General features: G+C 36.0%; 1 protein-coding gene across 1 annotated transcript; it reads right to left on the bottom strand.

The window, feature by feature from the left end:
• Positions 1-248: 248 nt before the first annotated feature.
• On the bottom strand, positions 249-6,290 carry LOC143883789 (putative LRR receptor-like serine/threonine-protein kinase At1g14390). The gene is made up of 7 exons (XM_077387097.1): positions 4,241-6,290; positions 3,819-3,952; positions 1,847-2,090; positions 1,550-1,758; positions 1,347-1,396; positions 1,033-1,144; positions 249-649 (listed from the first exon to the last, which is right to left on the bottom strand). Exons 1-7 carry the CDS (start codon positions 5,463-5,465, stop codon positions 416-418), a joined length of 2,208 nt encoding a protein of 735 aa, XP_077243212.1. The 5' UTR covers positions 5,466-6,290; the 3' UTR covers positions 249-415.
• Between the last annotated feature and the right edge of the window lie 14,729 nt (positions 6,291-21,019).

Here is a 21,019-nt window from a genome sequence, read left to right as displayed (position 1 = left end):
CCTTCAATTTGATCATCGTAGCAGAGGTAACGATCTATTTCCGCTTAAGGTTGATTAATTTTCTAACAAATATCATCACTAGGCTAAATAAAAATGTATAATTTAAGAAAAAAGTATAACATAAAAAATATCATTAAATTATCATGTTATTTTCACAGTGAATTATAAAAATGAAAATATCGTGATATTTCTTAAAATCTCGGCACTATTTCGGGATTTTCTCATTTTATAAGACATCTTATTCCCCCTGCTCATTTAACATATCCTCTCTTCATTATCAATCACTGTCATAAAAAATAGAAAGAACCATAGGAGAATAGGATGGATAGAAATATACAAACAAGTACCATGATCCGAATTTTTGAAATACCACCAAGTGATAAAAATAAATACAAAATGAAGGATACATTAATCTCTATGAATGTGTACTGAGGTTCTCGCTGTTCGCCCATCCATCTTGAACTTGAGCTGAGTACTGCAAGTTCCAGAGAACATCTTCTATCGATGGACGCTGACCAATATCTTCAGATAGACAGTTTATGGTGATCTCTACTGCAGTTTTTAAGGACTCATAGGCAAAAGTACCTCTAATGGAAGGATCAGTTTCCCCCCTCAGTTTTTTCGGGCCTTCTGCTAGGCCTCTCTCTATCTGTGAACCACAAAAAACATACATAAACTTTAAAAAAATTACTAAAATTTCAACATACTATTATGAACTAAAAATCTATTCATGATTCAATCTTGATGTCTAATGGCGTGTCACAACTCGCAATCATGGGTTCAAAATTTCCTAATACAAGGAATTCATTTCGTTAACATACTACCAAAACCTTCTTTCTCCAGTTATTAAAGGAGTTTTTTTTTGAATAATCGAAACACTTGGATATTTTCTGAAGAGATTTCCATGTTTTTGAAAAATTAGAAATATGTTTTACAAATCGCTGATTAATAGCTTAGAAATAGTTTTAAAAAAACATTTCAATTTCTCTCTCTAAATGCATTAATAGTAAAATGGAGGAATGGGTTGTTTACCTTAAGTTTCAAGACATCCAATTCTGTCTGAGATGTGATGGGATTTCCTGTAATAATTTCTAGTAGAATAACTCCCAGCTGATAAACATCTTCTTTATCACCATGTCCAGTACTGCAGATAAAGAAAGTACAAACCAATTCGTTCTGAATTCACCGTAACATGCTTGGTGGTCATCACTATATACACTCCCACATGTAAGAAATATAAACGCTTTTTAGGTTGACGATGATCAAACTATACTTAATTTTGATTTGGGTTTTATATAAGACACACTCCAGCTATAAGCATTATATCAAAAAAGGTGGTTGTTTACCTGTCAAGATCGCCAAGTTCTGCTCCATTGAAAGGGCTTTCAGAACCGACCTACATTATTACAGATGAAAATTAGCTGAAATTGAGACCTTTTGGTTCAAAAAAAAAAAAAGATCAATAAAATTAGAGGTGTATTAAGTAAATGTGGATACTTCATATTAACAAAAAATAAAAACTGAACTATTCACTCTAAGTGGAGCTGACCTTAGTGATCTTATTGATAAATGGTCTTGGAAGCTTATAATCACTGATTTTGGCCATGAGATTTTCATCCAACAAAATATTCTTTATCTTAAAATTATTTCTTAAAACACCAGGCACAATTCTTGTATGCAAGAATTGGATTCCTCTCGCAATTCCCGTAGCAGCAGCTAATCTTTGTGGCCATTTCAGCATCTCTTGCTTTCGCCGTTCTGCCAAATAAATTATAAGAACTGAAATCTTATGATATTTCAGATATTAATGGCTGAAAAGCCATAGGATAATGGTTATTCCCCTTACCGGTAAGATGACTCCTCAGTGTCCCATTTGAAATGTATTCGAAGACAAGAAAGATGGTATCAGTGGCATTAGGGGATTCCTCATATGGGACAAAGCAGTGTCCAAGAATGCTGACCAAATGGCGGTGTCTGAGCTCTGAAATTACTTCCATTTGCTGTTTTAAGATTTTAAGAGCATGCCTTTGCTTTAGTTTCAGACACCTCACCACGACCACTGATCCGTCACTAAGCCATCCTTTGTACAGCTAAAATTGCAAAAGAAGTCAAGATGATGTGAAATTGATTCAGATGTCAACATTGAAAGTGAAGCAGTCTGTGTCTAGTAGAGATGATGTTTTAATCATATTAATTTACAAAATTCTATCAAATTCATGGAGATATGATCATGGATCATCACCCAAAGTCAGAAAAAAACAATAACTTCTAGTTTTTCAAATATCCTATGTTGGTCCAGTAAGATACACCATAATCAGGAAAGGTTACTGCAACATATGAAAAGGGGAATGTTATCCCTATTTCTGGGACATTAAATAGAACAGTCCAAATCTTTTGTCTTTTTCATTTATTTTAATTCGTGAGTACATGTATGGCAGCTGAAATCCTCCTAAGAGATGCCCATGTCTGAAACTCTAATGACATAGACATTACAAGAAAACTGTAATTTATTGTCCTCTTGAATTACTTTAGTTCATGAGCTATAGCTCCCAAATTTGTCTTACGTAGGTAGAAAAATCACTTGGTATGTTTTATGAATTAGGTTAAAAATATAACTAGTGATTGAAAGACACCATTTAGAGAGAGATATGGTAGTGCTTAAAATCTTATCATTGCTCAAGAAGTCAACCCAAAGCAAAAGTGGGTTGAATCAGGCAGTCAATGATTTACCCAGCGAGTTGCTTGCATCGGGTGGATCAACGAGTTTTACTGACTCAGTAGATCTGAAATCAAGTTGATTTGTGCGAGTCAATGATTGACCAAGTGAAGTTTCAAACATAGAAAAAGTAAATCCAATCAACTACTTGTGGAAATATAAAACAGAGCATTGATGCATTTTGATAGAGTTGAAATTATAAAAGTGTGGAAACTCAAAATGAACTGACAATAACAAATCATACAAGTGAAAAAAAACATTTTTCGATAGAGTTGAACACTGTTACCGACTGAATTAAGCCTATAATGTATGCAAATAACCTATATTAGATATTTACCATGAGCGCGTGTGATTACTTGTTCAAATTTTGAGAAAATAAAAAATTCGGAAACCAGCTTAGTTATGTGGAATCCGTCAGACAGATTTTAACTGTAAACACCCAAAAACATTTCTTCTTTGCTCTTGATCCATTCATAACTTGGGTGTTAGGCTGCTAAGGGAATTGAGAACTGATAAGGAGGATAACTTTATATAAAATTCACTACCTTACCACTTAATAGACTGAAATTTGAGGGGATTTTTGTGTTGAACCCATGCACAAAATATTTAGTATTCAAAAGAGTTTGACACAACAGGCATAGTCCAAAAATCAACAGTTGAATTGTTCTTGGCAAATAAACAGGTGGCAACAGGGCATTTAAATTATGGTGGCAACAGGGCAAATAAACAGGACTCATTGAGGTCTACCAGATGTTAAAAATCTATCATCTAGTTTCTGTAATCAGTTTCGTTTCAATGCTCACAGGCACATACATTGGAAACATTCACTTTTATGTCATGGTTAGAGCCACAACTTGGGTAGTCCATTCAGGTCTAGGTAGAAGAAGGAAAATACAACATCATTCCCTTAACATTTCGTATATGATCTACCTATTCTGTCGCCTTCATTAATCTATGCAGTGGCTAGGGTGACACAGTCAACATTATACTGAAACATTTTATTACATGATCATTTGTCCCCAAGCATTTCGAACAAATATATAAGATTATTATTAAGAGTAGTAGGTGATATTTTCCATCCGAAATAGATTCACTCTCATACCTGACCCTGAGATCCTTCCCCCATTAAATTCGACGGCTCGAAGTTATTTGTTGCTTCTTCGAGTTCCTCCAGAGTAAAAGCATGATATGGTGGGAGCCCAAGTGCTCCTAGCCTCATTGCCTGAGACATATGCCCTGTCAAAGATAAAATTGGCTTCACATATTTTAATCATTCCTATCAAAGAAACATTGAGTGCTCCATGTAAGAATCCTTTTACAAAAGTCTATATACACTACCAAGCAGAAACATTACAAAAGAAATTCAGAAAGATTAGGCCCTTAAACCATAGACGCAAGTCTGGAAAACTTGGATACATTTCTACTGAAATTTCCAAGGATGGTAAAGTGAAAGAAATATCATTCATGGTCATTCTATATAGACAGATAGCAATGAATAATGGTGGAAGAGAAAGAACAGCTTACTAGATTCAGTACCCAGTCTTGGGGATATCCGAACTGACGTTTTTCCTATGACAGATTTCTGAGATCTAGAGTTTCTTTCATTCTTTTTCCCCAATCTCCTAACTATCATGCATATTGACATCATACATGCCACCAAGGATCCCACAATTCCCCCAACAATTCCAAGTAAGAGGCCTAACTTGGTTTTCGATATTTCCTTCTGTTTACTAGGCATAACTGCAGCCAAAGCTTCTACATGGCAAAATGAGTTTGAATGTTGATACTTTGAATCCCCAGAAGACAAACAATTCCATGAATACAACACAATTCGGTCTGAAGAATTAGAACGGACGCAGGGAGGTAAACCTCCAATCAAAAGATTATGAGAGAGATCCACAAAATTGAGTCCATTTCTGCAAGATGTATTCATTGGAAGAGCTCCACTCAAGTTATTACCAGCCAAATCCAAGTACTGAATTGAAGGTAAAGAGAACAAAAGAGATGGGATTGGCCCCACAAGTTGATTGAAAGAGATATCTAATCTCTGGAGCTGATCAAAGGACTGAAGTTCAGAATTAACACTTGAGTGGAAAGAATTGTTTCTCAATACTAGACTGACAAGCTTATTCCCCAATGAGGGAAACTCCGGTCCGAGGATATTGCAACCGAAGTCCAATTCTTCAAGAACTGTTAAGCTACTAAGATCAGGAACACTTCCATTGAACAAATTATCATGAAAAATAAGACTCTGAATGCTGGTCAAAGAATAAATTTGCAATGGGATTTTCCCATAAATAAAATTTGAACTTATATTCAGTACTTGAAGAGACGAAAATCGATTGATTTTTGCAGGTAAAGGCCCCCACAAACCCAATGACACAAGTGACAGCACCTTCAAGCTTGACAACTTAGAAAGAGTGGTGAAAAGAGAATCAATCGAAAAATTCGAAGACAGAGTTTGAGAAGAGATGGAAAAGACCTTACTGGGATAAGGGGATCCTTTGCTTCCAATGACAGTTAATTCGGTTACTCGGTTTCTCGAGCAGACGATTTTAAGAGACTGAGAAGGAGGAATGTAACAGAAATTAGTCCACCTGTTCCAGCCATTGAGAACAGATGGGTACTCCAAAATGCGTTGAAATCGGAACAAGGCCATTGTTTCAGAGGGAAGCAATTGAGCAAAAGAGAATGGAACAACAAAGAAAATGAGTATTGTAAGGAACGTAAAACCATGAGGTTTTTCCATGGTTGAGAAGAAAAGATTGGTAAATGTACAAAGAACACAGATAAAAATATTTACATTCTAATGTGGCGATTTGCCGGTTTAGACTACTAATTTATACATAACTATTAGTATCTGTAAATAATCCTAATGCAAATAGAACTAAGAAATAAACAAAAAGGAAAATAAGAAATCTAAAGAAAACAACAAACAATGGCCTACATCACATAAAGGAAAAATTCAGCAATATAAGAAAGAAGCAAATAAACAAGAACTCCAATTTTTCTATTACTGGAAACTAAAAGACTAGAAATTAGTAACAGAATTGAGTCTAAATCTCAGTTCTTTCCATTTATAGAAAGTAATTGTGGAGGGACTGAAACCCAAGATAACAAACAAAGCTGAAATTTGGTGCAAAATGGAGTGTAGAATCTACAGACTAAGAAAGATTTTACTTAAAATTTTGATCTGCAAGTGAAGAACAATGCAAAATGGTTTTGGGTGTGGAGTGAGTATGAGTTTCAGTGTTCTTTCCCAGATGGAGAAATCATTTACTAGAAGATGAAAGTTCTTGCAAATGGGTTTTGAATTTTAAGTACTGATAAGAAAAAAAAACCCAGAAAAAAAAAGAGTTAAAATTGAAGGATTTAAAGATAAACAAACCCAGATGTGTCAGGAGTTAGAGAAATAGAAAGAGAAAAGATTTTTTTTTAAAAAAAGTCCAAACATTTCAGCAATCAATGTTAAAAATAAGAGCTTCGAAAGATGGGTGTAAGATAATTTGAAGTGGGTGTAAAGAAGATGAGTTGAGAAGAAGAGAAGTGGTCTAGAATGGCAGTGAATGGAACAGAAGAGTGGAGTAGTGCAGAGCAGAGAAAGGAAGAGCCGAGCTTTGTGTAGAAAAAAGAGGGGCAAATGACAGGCTAAAAGTCCTGTAAGAAAGTGGACGTGTCGGCGGCACGTGCGTAGTGTGAGAAGGAGCGTTGGGAAGTGAGCTAAGATCTGACCCTATTTCGGTGTTTTAATTAGTGCTTGTGGGCAGACAAGAGGGCATGGATGTCAGCAAGTTTACATCTTCAGATTCCTTCATTCCTTCCATTAAGATCCAAATCAACCCAACAGGTCCAACTAATGTATTTATCATTCCATTAAAATGGTGGGGCCCACCCTATCAAAGCAAGGTGTAAAATGGTAGGCCCCACCTTATACATGAATATGAATTTGGGTGGAGATAGTGATCATTGGTATACATGTTGTAAGATGGTGGGCCTGACTCTATGTATGGACTTGGGTGGAGATAGTGAGCATTGGTATACATGGTGGGCCCCACCCTATTCAGTCCATTATTTTTCAAAAAAAATACTGTAGGACTAACTTCATAGGATGATCCCAACCGTTCATATGTTGGGCCACAACTTAAATAAGCATCTCCAGAAGATGATCTTAACCCTCTACAGATTGGGGAGTTAGGATCATCCTATCGAGATAAACAGATGAACGGTTTGGATCATCATATGAAGTGGGCCCACAGTAATTTTTGAAAAATAATGGATTTCACAGGCGCATAGATGTTGTAATTTACATCAATCATGGACATTTTTGTGTCATTTTATGTACCGTTGTGGGCAATGTGGGGTATCTTATGGTCCAATATTCAACGATAACAAAAATAAGATTAAGTGTGATTTCATCATTATAACGGCCAATAAAAATTCAAACTTGTAAATTTATTTTAGAGTCAATATTTTTGAATTAATAGGGTCATTTTTCCCACCTCAAATAATTTATTTTAGAGAAAAATATAGATTAAAATTTACAAGATTTCAGCCGATATGGCTGAAAAATCTTTACCTCCCTTAGACCATGTTTGGATTCAAGAAAAATATTTCTGACAAGGAACCTTTTTCCAGGGAACATGTTTCCATGCATCGACTTAGAGGGGAATAATATGCATGATTTTGGTTAATTTATAGGGATATCATCATAAATTGGAGGCCCTCTAAATAAAACTTGAATAGGGTCGATTCAAATTATCTTTTTTAAGTGTGTGAAGAAAGTAGGAAATTTTAGATATTTTTTTCCCTCTTTTGAACGGGGAGACTTTGACATTGTGCGTGTTTAGCGTACCGTTTAAAACACCGTTTGGCGTTTGAAACACCGTTTTGGGGCCAAACGGCCGTTTGGGTGTACAACCATCGTTTGAAACGCCGTTTGAAACACCGTTTTGAACCTTCAAAACGGCGTTTTGCAAACAGAGGGGAGGAGGTCCGTTTGCAGAACGCTGTTTTGAACGGAGTTTTTTGGCTGTGGGTTTTTAAGTGTTTGCCCTCACCAAAACTCATTTTTATGTATATGCGTGCGATTTTATGCGTTACGTCAAATACCAAAAGAGTGGGGCTGTTAATATCATTCTTGAGGACACAAATTTGTTAAATTGTTAATATTTAATTCAAAACAGGGGGCTGCTGATATCATTATATGATCTCTTAATTTTGATTTTTTTAAGACAAAAGAATTAAAAGAAACCCTAGTTTCTTACTTTCTTCATCTACTTTGCAAAGTTGCAAACCCTCTCACGTCTCACTGCCTCAGCGCCTCCACTCGTCTGTCAAATCCGGCAAATCCAGCCGTTAAGAAGAAGGACAAGAACCCCAACGGTATAGCCATTTTTTTTTTGGCAATGATGTTTAATTTTAATAGTATTTGAATGAGATCCTAATGACCTTTTAATATTGGGCCTAATGAGAGAGTAACTGAGTTACATTGAGGCCAACCAAACAATGCCTTTTTTGGTCATTTTACCACTAAAACTCCATTTTGGAGCATTTGCAACCAAACACACAATACCTCTGTTTGCCGTCTAAAAAGCCGTTTTGATCTGGCCAACCAAACATGAAAACGCCGTTTTGAACCAACATGCTGTTTTGCAAAACGGCATTTTAAACGCTATTTCAAACGGTACGCCAAACACCATTGTCGTTTGGAAGTAACCATTTTGCTTTGATCAAAAGCCATGCTAGGTGGCTTGCCCAAATATACACCCTCGAAAAGTGAACCTTTTTATTTTATTTCTTGAAAATTGCAAAGTTTACTTAAAGTTAATCCCTGCAGTCAAAGCAAACAAATGCATATGATATTTACACTCTTATGCTTTGATACGTCCACTCCTCTTTTCGCTTTACAGCAACTAAGAAAACATTATTGTAGATATTTTGTTAATTGAAAAAGGACACGGGGTCGAATCGATTCCTCATATGAGAGCAAACATACCACAATGTTCAAAGGGGATTTTGTAAAAAACAAAAAAAAAATATGTTGAAAATAAAATGAAGATGCACTACAATGCTACTTCTTGAAGATATATAGTTGGAGCCACCATGCATGCCAAGAATTTTAGCAACTCTATCTTAAAATTCAACTAAGCACTGATTTGTGTGGCCATTAGCCATTTATATTGGGACCTATATTTCTTTCCAGCATGTAAGATTGGCAAATGGCGAAGCCAATAATAAGCTAGCTAGAGCAAGAGTGTCTAAGGATGGCTTAGAGTACTTGTGTCTGTATTTGTATACTTCTTTTCTGTCTTGCATTGACCCTTGAGACCCGGATTATCCCATTATTTCCTCTTTAATAAACTTTTGTACCATTCAAAAAAATAGCATGGGGCTTGTCAATAGCCACCCAAGTTCCCCATCATATATAGTATCCAGATATATAACATAGATATGATATTTAGTTACTATAAGGACATGCATCTATAAGGTTTTAAATAATGTGGAGCTTAAGATCTAATGGGAGAGGAAAGAGACAATAAAAAGAGGTTGTTCATTGAGTGAATAAAGTGGGAAGACCCATGCATTGCCTGTCAAACAGCTAGGCTGGGTAGACATTAAGTACTTTTGGTTTCCTTTTTATACATTTTTATATGCCCGTCGTATTTCAACTCTCTTTGTTTGATTGATTTAGCTTGTCCTATTTGTTTCATTCACCTGTTTTTTAGTTTTGTCCCCATGTCCTTTGTCTACCACCTCCAAATATCCAGCATTCTCTTCCATCCTCCCTCTGCAATTTGGACTGTATGATTCTCAATGCATTGATTCAAAACTGAGAGCCATAAAAAGAGGGACTTGATATCTACACGTTAAATTTCGATAATGGCACTTCACTATTTATTTTATATTTTTGTGAATAGCTGGTACAGTTCAAAATTTACCAAAAATCTATCAAAGAGAAGTGACAAAATCAAAATAAATGCAGATGATCTCCAATCAGAAAAAAGAAGTCACTCATAGAAACCATGCAACCTTTATAACAAAAACCCATAATTTATGTTTCAAATGTATACAAAACAAAAAAATTAAATTATATCAATATAGTGCTGGCAATCACCACAAGAGTAAAACAATGCTAGACACACACAGCAATTATCACTGTTCACCACTCAAACACAAACAATTGTCCTTTCTCTTCTGCTTAAAACCTCCAAACAAGCACACAAAAGCACATGAATACATTTGTAGAATTGTAATATGTGTTTAGTTTTGACTGTCTATTATTCTACTGTCAAGCTGATCTCTTCAGGCTGTGAAGCTCCCTGCATAAAAAAAAAGATAAAAATTCAAATGAGAATAACACTGACTAAAAATAATCTAACTCAAGGCAAATGCATATGTTTACATGCAAATACTAATACTATGATAAAGAAATTTGCAAAACAGGAACAGAGCATTTAAATGACAAATTGGTGGGTATTTTTGGGGCGAAACATATAAGCACGCAAGTGTACAACTGTGAGGAACTTATTCATAATCTAAACCATTTTACCTGTTGAAGGCTGCTATCGTTGGGCCATGACCCAAAAGTGCCTCACATCAAATGTCATACTAACCTTCTGATTTGTGTACTTCAAACAGTTAGAAAATAAAACGAGAATAGCATATACATCACATGTTCTTAGTGACCTTCAATCAGATAGAAAACAAAACGAGAAGCATATGCGTTAAAAGGATGGTTAGAAAATTAAAAAGGCCATAGACCAATTTAGAAGTCAAAAAAAAATCTCAATAAACATAGGGATGAAAAGGATTTTTGGGCATGGCCAAACTGTATTGGGGCATAACACCTGATTGCCTTGGATCATGAAATAACATTTTGCACATTCATTAACTGCATAAATACCATATAACAATTTCCAATAATAACAAGGGATTTGCTAGCGTCCATTGCAAAAGGCATTTTGTGGCTGGTCTGTCGCATGTCATACCAGCCACCTCATGAATGAGGACAACAGCTTTTGTCTCCATTCAGGAAGTGGCTGGTCTGAGATGCGACAGAGCAGCCACGAAATGCTTTTGTGATGGACGCCAGCAATTCCCTAATAACAATAGGAGATGTAATCCACAAGTTCTTATTTTGATAATCATGCTCCTCTCAAGGGGTATAAGGCGTGTGAAACTGATAAATAAGATTTAGGGAGTATCCAGTATTGCCATTTCTTTTTTTTAATTTTCAGTTAAGAGTGTTTCTAATCCCTTCCTCTTGTGAGTAACATCACAGTTGGGCTAGACCCCCAAAAACATCCTTTCATGTTTAGGTTGAGGGAATGTACGAAATTAGCAGGCGTCGGTACTGAAGGAAAAAGGAAACCTTCAAAAGAACAGGATTACAGCCCCTCAATAGCTGAGTTAAAAACATGTAAGGAGTAGAGATATTTCAAGAACCACAAATGGATTACTACTAAGAAGTCAACCAACGATCAGCTTTCGATTGGTAAAGGAATTCAATTAAAAAAATAAAATCGGCTACCTGGGGATTATTGAGCTTCGAGTCAGTACAATCAACAGTACAGATCTTGACTAAAATCATATTCTAAGGTCAGTTTAGATCTCTGGATCACAATAAAGAATACAAATCAAGTGTAGTTGAATACTTGAATTAATTGCTTCGGACTAGAGGCAAAAACAACAAAATCATTAAAATATGGTTTTAATCTCTGTTTCAAAAAGAAGCCAAATCAAATCCTAGTCACTTGGAATGCCACGATCGAGTACTCAGATGAAATAGTAATAATTATGGAGTTAAAGGAGATCTTATTTGCTTTGAAAGGTGAAATGTGGATTCGGACAGGAACTCGTCCAGCACAGAAGGGAGTTGACACGACCGCGTCGACGATGATGCTGAGGTGTTTTGAAACTATGGTTGTAACGCCAGAGACCTTTCCTCAGATTAAAATCAATCAAAATAAAATGTTGATACGAGAGGACTAAAACAATAAAAAGTAGTAAGATTTATTGAACTTCTAATTAAACAGGCTCAATGCCACAAACCATCACTGCTGCTTAACAGGTGGCACCAAATCCCTCAAAACGACCAAAACACCTCTGATGACACCTGTTCTATCAAGGTAACAGGGAACACCATATATTGATATGAGAGTGCTGAAATAATGAAGACTAAAGGTTTGCAACATTGGAAGACCTCCCAATTGAGAAAGAGGTTCAACCCTGGGAACCATATTTGCTGCTGAACAAGTTGAACAAAGTCAACCTCAGAAAGACCACGAGACACACCTTTTCTATCAAGGTAACAGGTAACACCATATATTGAAACAAGGGGTTTGCTAGGGACCATCGCAGAAAGGCATTTCATGGATAGCTGTTGAATTTGAGAGCAGCCACCTCAGATGAATAAAATTAATAAAAAAAAATCTGATGAAAAGGGAGCCTGTGTGGAAGCTCTCACATGGAACAGCCAGCCATGAAATGCCCTGTGAATAGTCGCTAGCAAATCCCTTGAAGCAATATATGTACCACAACCCAATCAATGTAACCATCTACTAGACACGTAAGATATAATCTAGCTAGGCGAACCATGAATTTTCAGTAGCCTGAATCCCTCATTAGATGAACAATCTTAACTGTCTAGTCAGAAGATTTTTATCCTCGTTGAATATGAACCCGTAGTTAATTTCTCATTTTCTAGCATTTGACTATGGCACGTCGTAATAAAGTTTTCAAATGAACAATTCAAATATGGTGCCAATGTAGATTCAGTAACAGGAAGAAGTTAAGAAAAGACCTTTTCAATTCAGATATGGAAGAAGTTAAGAAAAGACCTTACAAATTCAGATATGGTGTCACTGCAGAAATGAATAGTGATACGAATAGATGTGCCCATATTACCTTTTGGTAATACAGGTTTCCAACTGTAAAAAATTGCACGCCCAATGGTGTTCATCCTCATTGATCTTGTGTGCCCAGCTAGTCTAGCACATTGCCTCCAGTCCCGAGGTGATCAAGTGATCATTTCCTAAGTGTTCAGCTTAATTATTGACATTATTTCCTGATTTTACTCTAAAATCATGTCTTTTGTCCTACAGTCATATCCTTTTATCCAGGACAAGATCATCCAATAATGATGAGAGTTGAGGTAATGGTGGCACGCCAAATCAGTGGAGCAAATGACTAAGTGTGTCACATGTATTACACGTGTGACAATAAAAACAGTAACAGCAGCCCCATCCTTCTAGCAAAACAGTCAATTGAAATTCATTTTATTGAAGAAAATATCATACAATGTTTTCATCTTGTTGTGTTTCCTCGTTGGACATAGGATTGCTTGAATCTGTAACATAAAAAAAAAGATGAGATGAGTAAGACCAACTGCTTGAATCGTTATTGACACTCGGACCCCTTTTATCTACTCTCATTTGAGACCCTATCAAAATGGTTGGTTCTTTAAGAATTTGCCCAAAAATTAGTAAATTCCATATTTCCATTTGTAGGCCATGACAAAGGTTGACATTATACATTCAGCAAGGGTTTATCCACAAAGCATTGAGTAGTAACCATGAGGTCAACTGCCCCAATAACCAAAAATGAATGCAGTGCGGTTTTCCCATGAGAAAAAAGGCCTCGAGGCAAGAAAGCACGCCATACACCTGATCATTTCTCAAAAAGAAAAAGAAAAAAATGGAGATGTGTTTTACCTTTTTCACTAGCAAACTTAGTCCCTGAATTCTTGACCTTCCCCTTCTATCTGTTGGTATCCTGCCTACTTGGCCTCTGAGATTTCTTTTGCAAATTATTCCTATTATCAATAACAGATGCCAAATTTGAAGCTTTTGCTAGCTGATGCCCTGTTCTTGACTGCAATTCTTTTTTGAACACCCTCTTTCTTAATCGCTTCTCCAACTACAGACGCTCTAATATTTTCAGAATTCAATGATTTGGGTTTCAAATTGCGAGCTCTTGCAGTAGAAGTCGAAGGACCATCTTCATCAGATGACTCAGGCACCAGAGAGTACGTCTCAGAGACCTATACCTGCTCTAAATCTTCTGGAATATTGTAGCTTCTCAGCAATTCCTTTGTGGGTTCTCCAAGTTCTAGAAGGTTATATCGAAGTACATAAGATTTCAGCTCATCGTGCAGTCGCTGAAAAGGCTGTGAATTGAAGCCACAACGCATTAGCAAATTAGAATTGTGTGGGAAAGAAAAGACATCAATACAGGCCAATGTCACAAATATCGTTCTCGGGAATTTCTAGGCAAGGGAAAATCTCGGAATATATTAAATTTCTTTTATTTTTTCCAGGTTTATATCAGGAAAAAATAATAAAAATAAAGTTATTTAAAAATATATAAATATATAAAATTTAAGAAAAATATATAATATAAAAATATCGTAAAAATGTCAGGATAATATCATGATATTATTGCTATATTTTATGATAAAAATGAAAAACATAGCTATATTTTTAAAATCTAGGGATTATTTCGGAAGTGTCATTTTATCAAAATGTCGCAATAAAAACGTGATAATTTGAAAATATTGGAGATATTTGTGACATAGAATACAAGCAGTGTGTCATTGTGAAATTGAAGAATATATGGGCCTAGATACCTCACATCCAGACTCTAAGGCAAGCTTGAAAAACCCAAGTGAAATTGAATGCTTAGCAGCAGATTCAGATATCTTAATCTGTGATATCCAATAAGAGAAAGGTGAGAGAACACTGAATTTCCACCTGTTTGTCAACTTTCACGCATCAGAGGCAGGTGTATCACAATTTCCTTGGCTGCTAGTTGATTTCTTTGTTCTAATTACTGATATTGGAGTAATGCTGCTAACCGGTCTCGGTAGTGGGCTGACAGAAGACTTGGCAAGAATTGAGAGGTGTCTGGGTGGTTTAGCAGTTTTTTCCTTGCCAGAAAGATCAAGAACACTCACACTTTTGCTTACATTTGAGACAGCCCGACCCCTGCGCAAGTATGAAATTAATCTCTTCATCTTCTTCTACAGAGGATGTTGTAAACATCTAAATTTGAAATACATAAATATAGAAAGAAATAAAATTTTATATTATAGCTAAAATCTGCCTGTACCAAAATATCTTTCTCCCTCCCCTTTTAGAAGGAAATTATATGCTGAAAGGCCGTATGAACACATAAAGGCGGTACGATAAGGGTACAATCCTTGAGATTTGATCCAACAGCAGCCCGTCAAAAAGTGAGCTGCTGTAGGATCAAATATGAAGGATGGGATGCTGAGTACGTATTCATAAGACCTTTAATCATATAATTCTCTTAGAAACAAGTCATTTCTCTTATATTTTGCTACTAGACACACCATCTCTCTACCATCTTTTCTTTACACAAACTTCAATTATACATGCTCTTTAGAAGATCTTTTTTTAATGTATTTATTTATCCCTTGATCTCATACACCAAAGAAAACAAGATTAAAAATAAATAAAAGGTTTGAAATTTTGAATGTAGTAGGAAGAGAGGACATCAAAATTTCGAATTTAAATATAACTGTGAAGTTGGATTTCTAATGAGTCATGACTAGTTCAACATGTCGAAGTGAATATGTAAAAGTTTTAACCTAAAATTTGTATAGAAGCTTTAGATATGTAATTTTATCAACAAAATGATGTATTGCAAGCAAAGATTATAATTAAATAAAATAATAACTTCAAAGAAATCTATATCAATCAAATTTGATCTGGAAATTTATAAATGATAAAGTATGCATATGATCGGTTACTATAAATTGCATAAGACAATAACCAAAAGAAAAAATTTATTTAAATAAATAAAATTTAAGAATAGCTTATGCGCAATCTGTTTATGTATGGATCTAATAAATAAACAATAGAATAATAAAAGAAGAGGATTAAATCTTTCAGGATGCTTGCAATTCGTGGGTCCAATCATTGATGGTGGATCTGTCCATGGATGGATTGAGAAGTTGGTATTCCGTAGAAGCCCTGTGTGAAAATCAAAATGAATGCCGAAGATTTGACGCGCGCATCGCCCCAATATATAAGATCGAGATTAGATAAAATGCTTTGGAAAAAAGTATAAATGGCTTGTATGGTGAAAAACACTATTGTAGAAAGTCTACATTATAGTAAAGTGTGTGCAGAGACAGAAATGACTTTTTTTAAGAGAGTTCTCCTGTAACCTTTTGAGCAATATGAGGCGAGAGAGAGAGAGAGAGAGAGAGAGAGAGAGAGAGAGAGAGAGAGAGAGAGAGAGAGTCATTGAGGAAGAGGGGGTCTTTCGAGAATTGCACCAATCGAGGGAAATATCCCCACCCCACCCCCTTCTAGGATTTTGAGGGGAAGAGAGAAATGAAAGATCCTCTTGAGAGGAGAGCCTACTGTTATTTTTTTAGAAGTAGGATAGGAGTCCATTTTTTGTCCTGCTATGAAAGAAAATGGAAGAAAAAAAAGATATTTGAGGAGTGCCTAAAATAAAAATGATTATTTTTAATTGAAATAGAGTTGTATGTCAAAGAAAGAACCTTTTCTATTGTAGGAAAGTTCGTCGAGAATTGTGTTATCTTTTCTGAAATGACACGTCAATGGTGTTTTATTCGATTTCGCGTACTGTGAGAAAGACTATAATGCCTCGTTCTTTTTTAATTGTTCCTGTTTTTTAATCTCCACCACCACCGACGACCATCGATGCAACTCGAAAAAGGTGGAAGAAGAGGAGAAAGAAGAAGATGATGAAAAAGTGTACAAATTAGATGAAGAAAAGAGTGTGAAGAAGGAAACAAAAGAATCGACGATGGAAAAAGTTGAAGACTCCAGAAAAAAAAAATTTTAAAAAGAGAGAGGAAGCGGAGCTTGGGGTCGTGTCGGTGAGAATTGCGGTTGACTTCGTGAAATGTGGCGTCACTGAGTCGACCGAAAAATCTCAAAGAGTCAACTCTAAATTTCACCAAGCTGACTTTAAAAAATACCGAGTCAATCCTAAATCTCACCGAGTCGACCCCAATTCCACCAATACGACCCCAACATTCTCTTCTTCCCCTTTTTCTTTTTTTCCGATCCATTCTTTCGAGTGTCAATTCTCCTTTTTTTCCTTCTCCCTCTTCTTTTTCATTTTTCTAGCATCTTCTATTTTTCCCGACATCGATTCTTTCTGTTTTCTTCTTCCTCCTTCAAGTTGCAGCAATGGTCAGCCATGGTGGTGGAGATTAAAAAATAGGAAAACAAAGAAGAATGAGAATAAGGCATTTTGGTCTTTTTAATCCTACAACACCAAACATACATGAAATGTCATAATGGTTCCATTCTGAAGTAATTTCTCCAACAGAACACAGTTTTCGAGAAACTTTCCCTTCTATATTTGGATGTGTGTAGTTAGAAGATTTATTAGAAAGAACAAAGATTTTAGAAATATAAGTAAGAGAAACTTTTTTGAAAAAATAAGGACTGTAGCCTTTTACTAGTTATGGTAAAAGGTAGTCTTTTATTGAAATAAAAAATAAAAGAACAATAGGTTACAATGAGAATTTATATGGTATCCGACCGTGAAAATCACAAGGGCAGAGTGTCAAAACTCTGCCCCTTGATTTTTTATCCTGGTCAAAGCCCCTTTTTTGACTTTCCACTTAGATAAAAAATCAAGGGGCAGAGATTTGACACTCTGCCCTTGTGATTTTCACGGTCGGCCACCACATAAAAACTCGGTTACAATTACCCCTCTTTTTCTTCTCTTTTCTATATAACAAGTGACAAAGAAGCAAACACATGAATAATATGTAGGTCGTAATTTAAATAGAGTAAAATTAAACTAAATAGACACCTATAGGATACCCCTCTTGTGTGCCTGATTTGAAAGTGTGGTATCCAAATAAATAAACTCAAAAATAAATGACAAAAAATAGTAAGAAAAAACTAGTGGACACAGTAAACAGATTGGGGCAACAACATACAACATCCAATGAGAACACTCTCAATGGCAGCTCGTACACGAACCTTGCTCTGAATTGTTGCCTTGAGCACATAGGACCACATAAAATGAAATTTATACAACAACCTGGCTTTGATACCAAATATGATGTGGAGCGGAAGTGAAAACCAAGTGGATTCTAAACATCGGCAGCAGAAATCATTGAAGCTTCTAAACTTATACAGTTATACTCTTTGATTTGGTATGCTCTGATACCAATCAAATGTAGAGTGGTCAGCAAAAGCAACTTTTAATCACAGCAGTAGAAACTAGTAGAAACTCTAGAATTGGTGTGCTTTGAAGCCACTACAGATTCAGTCCTCAACTTAAATCCAAAGACGTAGCAACAAATATGAAATTGAGGCGCCCACTACAAAAATCTTTACCTCCCTTAGGCCATGTTTGGATCTCAAGAAAAATATTTCCGACCGAAACTTTTTCCAGGGGAAATGTTTCCTTTCCTCGATTTAGAAGGGAATAAATTTTTGAATTAATTGGGTCATTTTTTCCATCTCAAATAATTTATTTTAGAGAAAAATAAAGATTAAAATTTGCAAGATTTCAGCCCATATAGCTGAAAAATCTTTACCTCCCTTAGGCCATGTTTGGATCTCAAGAAAAACTATGCATGGGTGTAAAAATTGTGGCCCCACCCTAATGCATAGGTTAGTCTAGATTATGGTGGGCCCCACCCTAATGCATAGGTTATTATGAATTCATGAAGGATGCTGTATATGTGGGCATCCATTGGGGTGCAGCTGTCGAGCAAAGAAGTATATTTTACAGTTTTGTTCTTTTGATATTTATGAAAACACCAAGGAACCAATAGTGACCAGGGGTTAAATGGAGAAGATTAATTGAGTTGAGAAAATGGTTTTACGATGTTGACATGAATTTTCACAATGTTAGCACTGATGGAAGCTAAATTTTGATGGCAGTAGACGAAACCTTGGCTACACTGGGTATTTTAAGTTAGGCTCCTTCATCCAGATGTACCTGTGTGTGGATCATACAAACCCAAATGATAGTATTAACTATTAAGCAATCCCAGAAAACATGAACACATGGTTGAAATCATGGCAATCCTAGAAAATTTGAAAGCTGTGACTACAATAAGATAGTACAAAGCAATATAATTATCCCAAAAACTCCTCTAATGTTAAGCTACCGTTTAGGAAAAATTGCTGATTTTAAGGGGTAGACCATAGCATAAAGGGAGTAGTTGTTCACTTGTTAAGAGCTCAAAAATGAATTGTCTAAGTACTCTTCCCTTCGGGTTTGGGTGAGTGATGATGAATATGGGCCAGTTAAAAAGAATCTCTTTTTCTTTTTTGACTCAAAAGTGAATTCTTTAATAACTCTCCCATTTCTGCTTTCTCATTTCCTATCTCCTCCTTCAATTCTACCCAAATTCACTCATTTTCTTCTCCAAGATTGTCAGTGGTTGGTCCTTCATCTGTGGTAGAAATTTCAAATGCACTTATGTCCTTCATTTGTAGTAGAAATTTTGCAAAAAAACCATTCCATAGCTTGCTGAACGACCAAGTTATTTATAAAGAAGCATCGACTAACCCACTAAGAGAGATTTGCTAGGCAATTTCACCAAAAGGCCATTTCATGACTCACTTTTTAGAGAAATAACAGCCACATAGCAGCACATTTTGTCTTATTCATTTAATTCACATGACGCATTTGTACTGTCCTGTTCAGTCTAAAATGCCAGGGCACAGTCGGTCAGTGCAAGCGTGTGTGGGGAGTGTGTATATGTGTGAGTGATGCAAGGGCATGCCAGCCAAGGAGGTATGAAATCAGAAGCTCATTTCGAGGGTTCGGCAACCGAAACGTTTCCATCCCCTGAGATTGGATTTCAGGTGATTGAGATGAAGAGGGGAACGTCGCTTCTTCCTCGGGCTCCTCTGTCTATACACAGATGGAAAGGACATTTTTAGTACATACATAATGCCAACTGAGGAGATGTCGACACGTGCAAATTGTCAACGACACGTCGACATGCGAAGAACATGAATGACTCGCGATTGTCAAGGGAAACGTCACCGAGAGCAGAACGCAAATGTCGCTATCGATTCAAGCAGAATGCAAACGACTCTCAGGGTTTACAAGCCGTTCTATTTCAACTAAATGACAAAAGAATAGAAACAAAACGCCAATGCGAGGGATAGTTGAATTAAAGGGAAGGACTCACTTGGGAAGATAAATTCATTGCATCCTTAATCCGGATAAAATCTATAGCTGGGAAAAGTATAGGTACAGTGCTTGAAAGTAAAGATAAAATGTTAAAACTTGTTTGGATTTTGGTTCTGGTACCTCTTCCTTGGAGACAAACGTCTCTTTATATACCTTTATTTGGATAACTGTAAATACCTGAATCTACCCCTCCCTTTAATATTCGTCCCCCTTGTGAATCAAGGGTAATTTTGTCATTAGAAGTTGGTTTAGAATTAGTGCTTCTTTAGAAAAGCCTATAAATACAACTTTAAGAGAGATTAAGAATCCTAAACAGTCTTTGTGGCCATAAGAGAAGATCCATGAGGAGAAAGAGAGGAAGAACATGATTCAAGAAGAGAGAACGTGAATCGAGGTAACATCTATGTTCTATATAAGGTTTAGCATGTTGAGAACACTAAAACAAGGATTAAAGTATTTAAAAGATAAGATTTGTGATCAATATGGCTTAGAATAAGAATATTTTGACTGATCTTGGATTCCTAGGGTTAGTATCGCCCTTCGACCCCCAACAAACCAAGAATTGGCAGTTCTGTCATAGAATTTTAGTTTTAGAAAGCTTAACCTAAAAGATTAGATTATTTTACAATAATTACTCGTACCAATTCGAAGCGTGAAATTGATTTAGATGGATTCCTCTCGTCGATATGAATCCAACAAATCCGACCACGAGCGCATCGGAGCTAAAACAGAAAAGTTATGGTTTGTTGAAGTTTTGGGAAAATCGGGACGAATATGGAATTTTCGCAAAAACCAGTCATGAATAGTGCTGCAGGCGTCCGATGAATAGTGTCGGGCATCCGATGAATAGTAAACTGAGAACCCAAAAGTGTGCAGAGGTGTTCGATGAATAGTGTTGGGCATCCGATAAATAGTGGTGCGGGCGTCCGATGAATAATGTCGGACTTCCGAACCCATTGAAAATTTTGAAGTATTTTTCTTAATTTTGTGAGGTTTTAACCATTGCTTTGGCCACTATCCTAGGCCTATTTATTGATATGAATGCCATTGTTTGAGATAGGTATTGTGCCTTAGAAATTGTTGAAGGAATATATATTCGACATTTGAGGTACGTAATTTCGTACT

This window comes from Tasmannia lanceolata, unplaced genomic scaffold (genome assembly GCF_043159265.1).
Source record: "Tasmannia lanceolata isolate RefF3 unplaced genomic scaffold, GAP_Taslan_0.1 ptg000008l, whole genome shotgun sequence".
Taxonomy (NCBI): Eukaryota; Viridiplantae; Streptophyta; class Magnoliopsida; order Canellales; family Winteraceae; genus Tasmannia; species Tasmannia lanceolata.
Note: the sequence above shows the minus strand (reverse complement) of the source record. Positions and strands in the feature narration are given on the sequence as shown.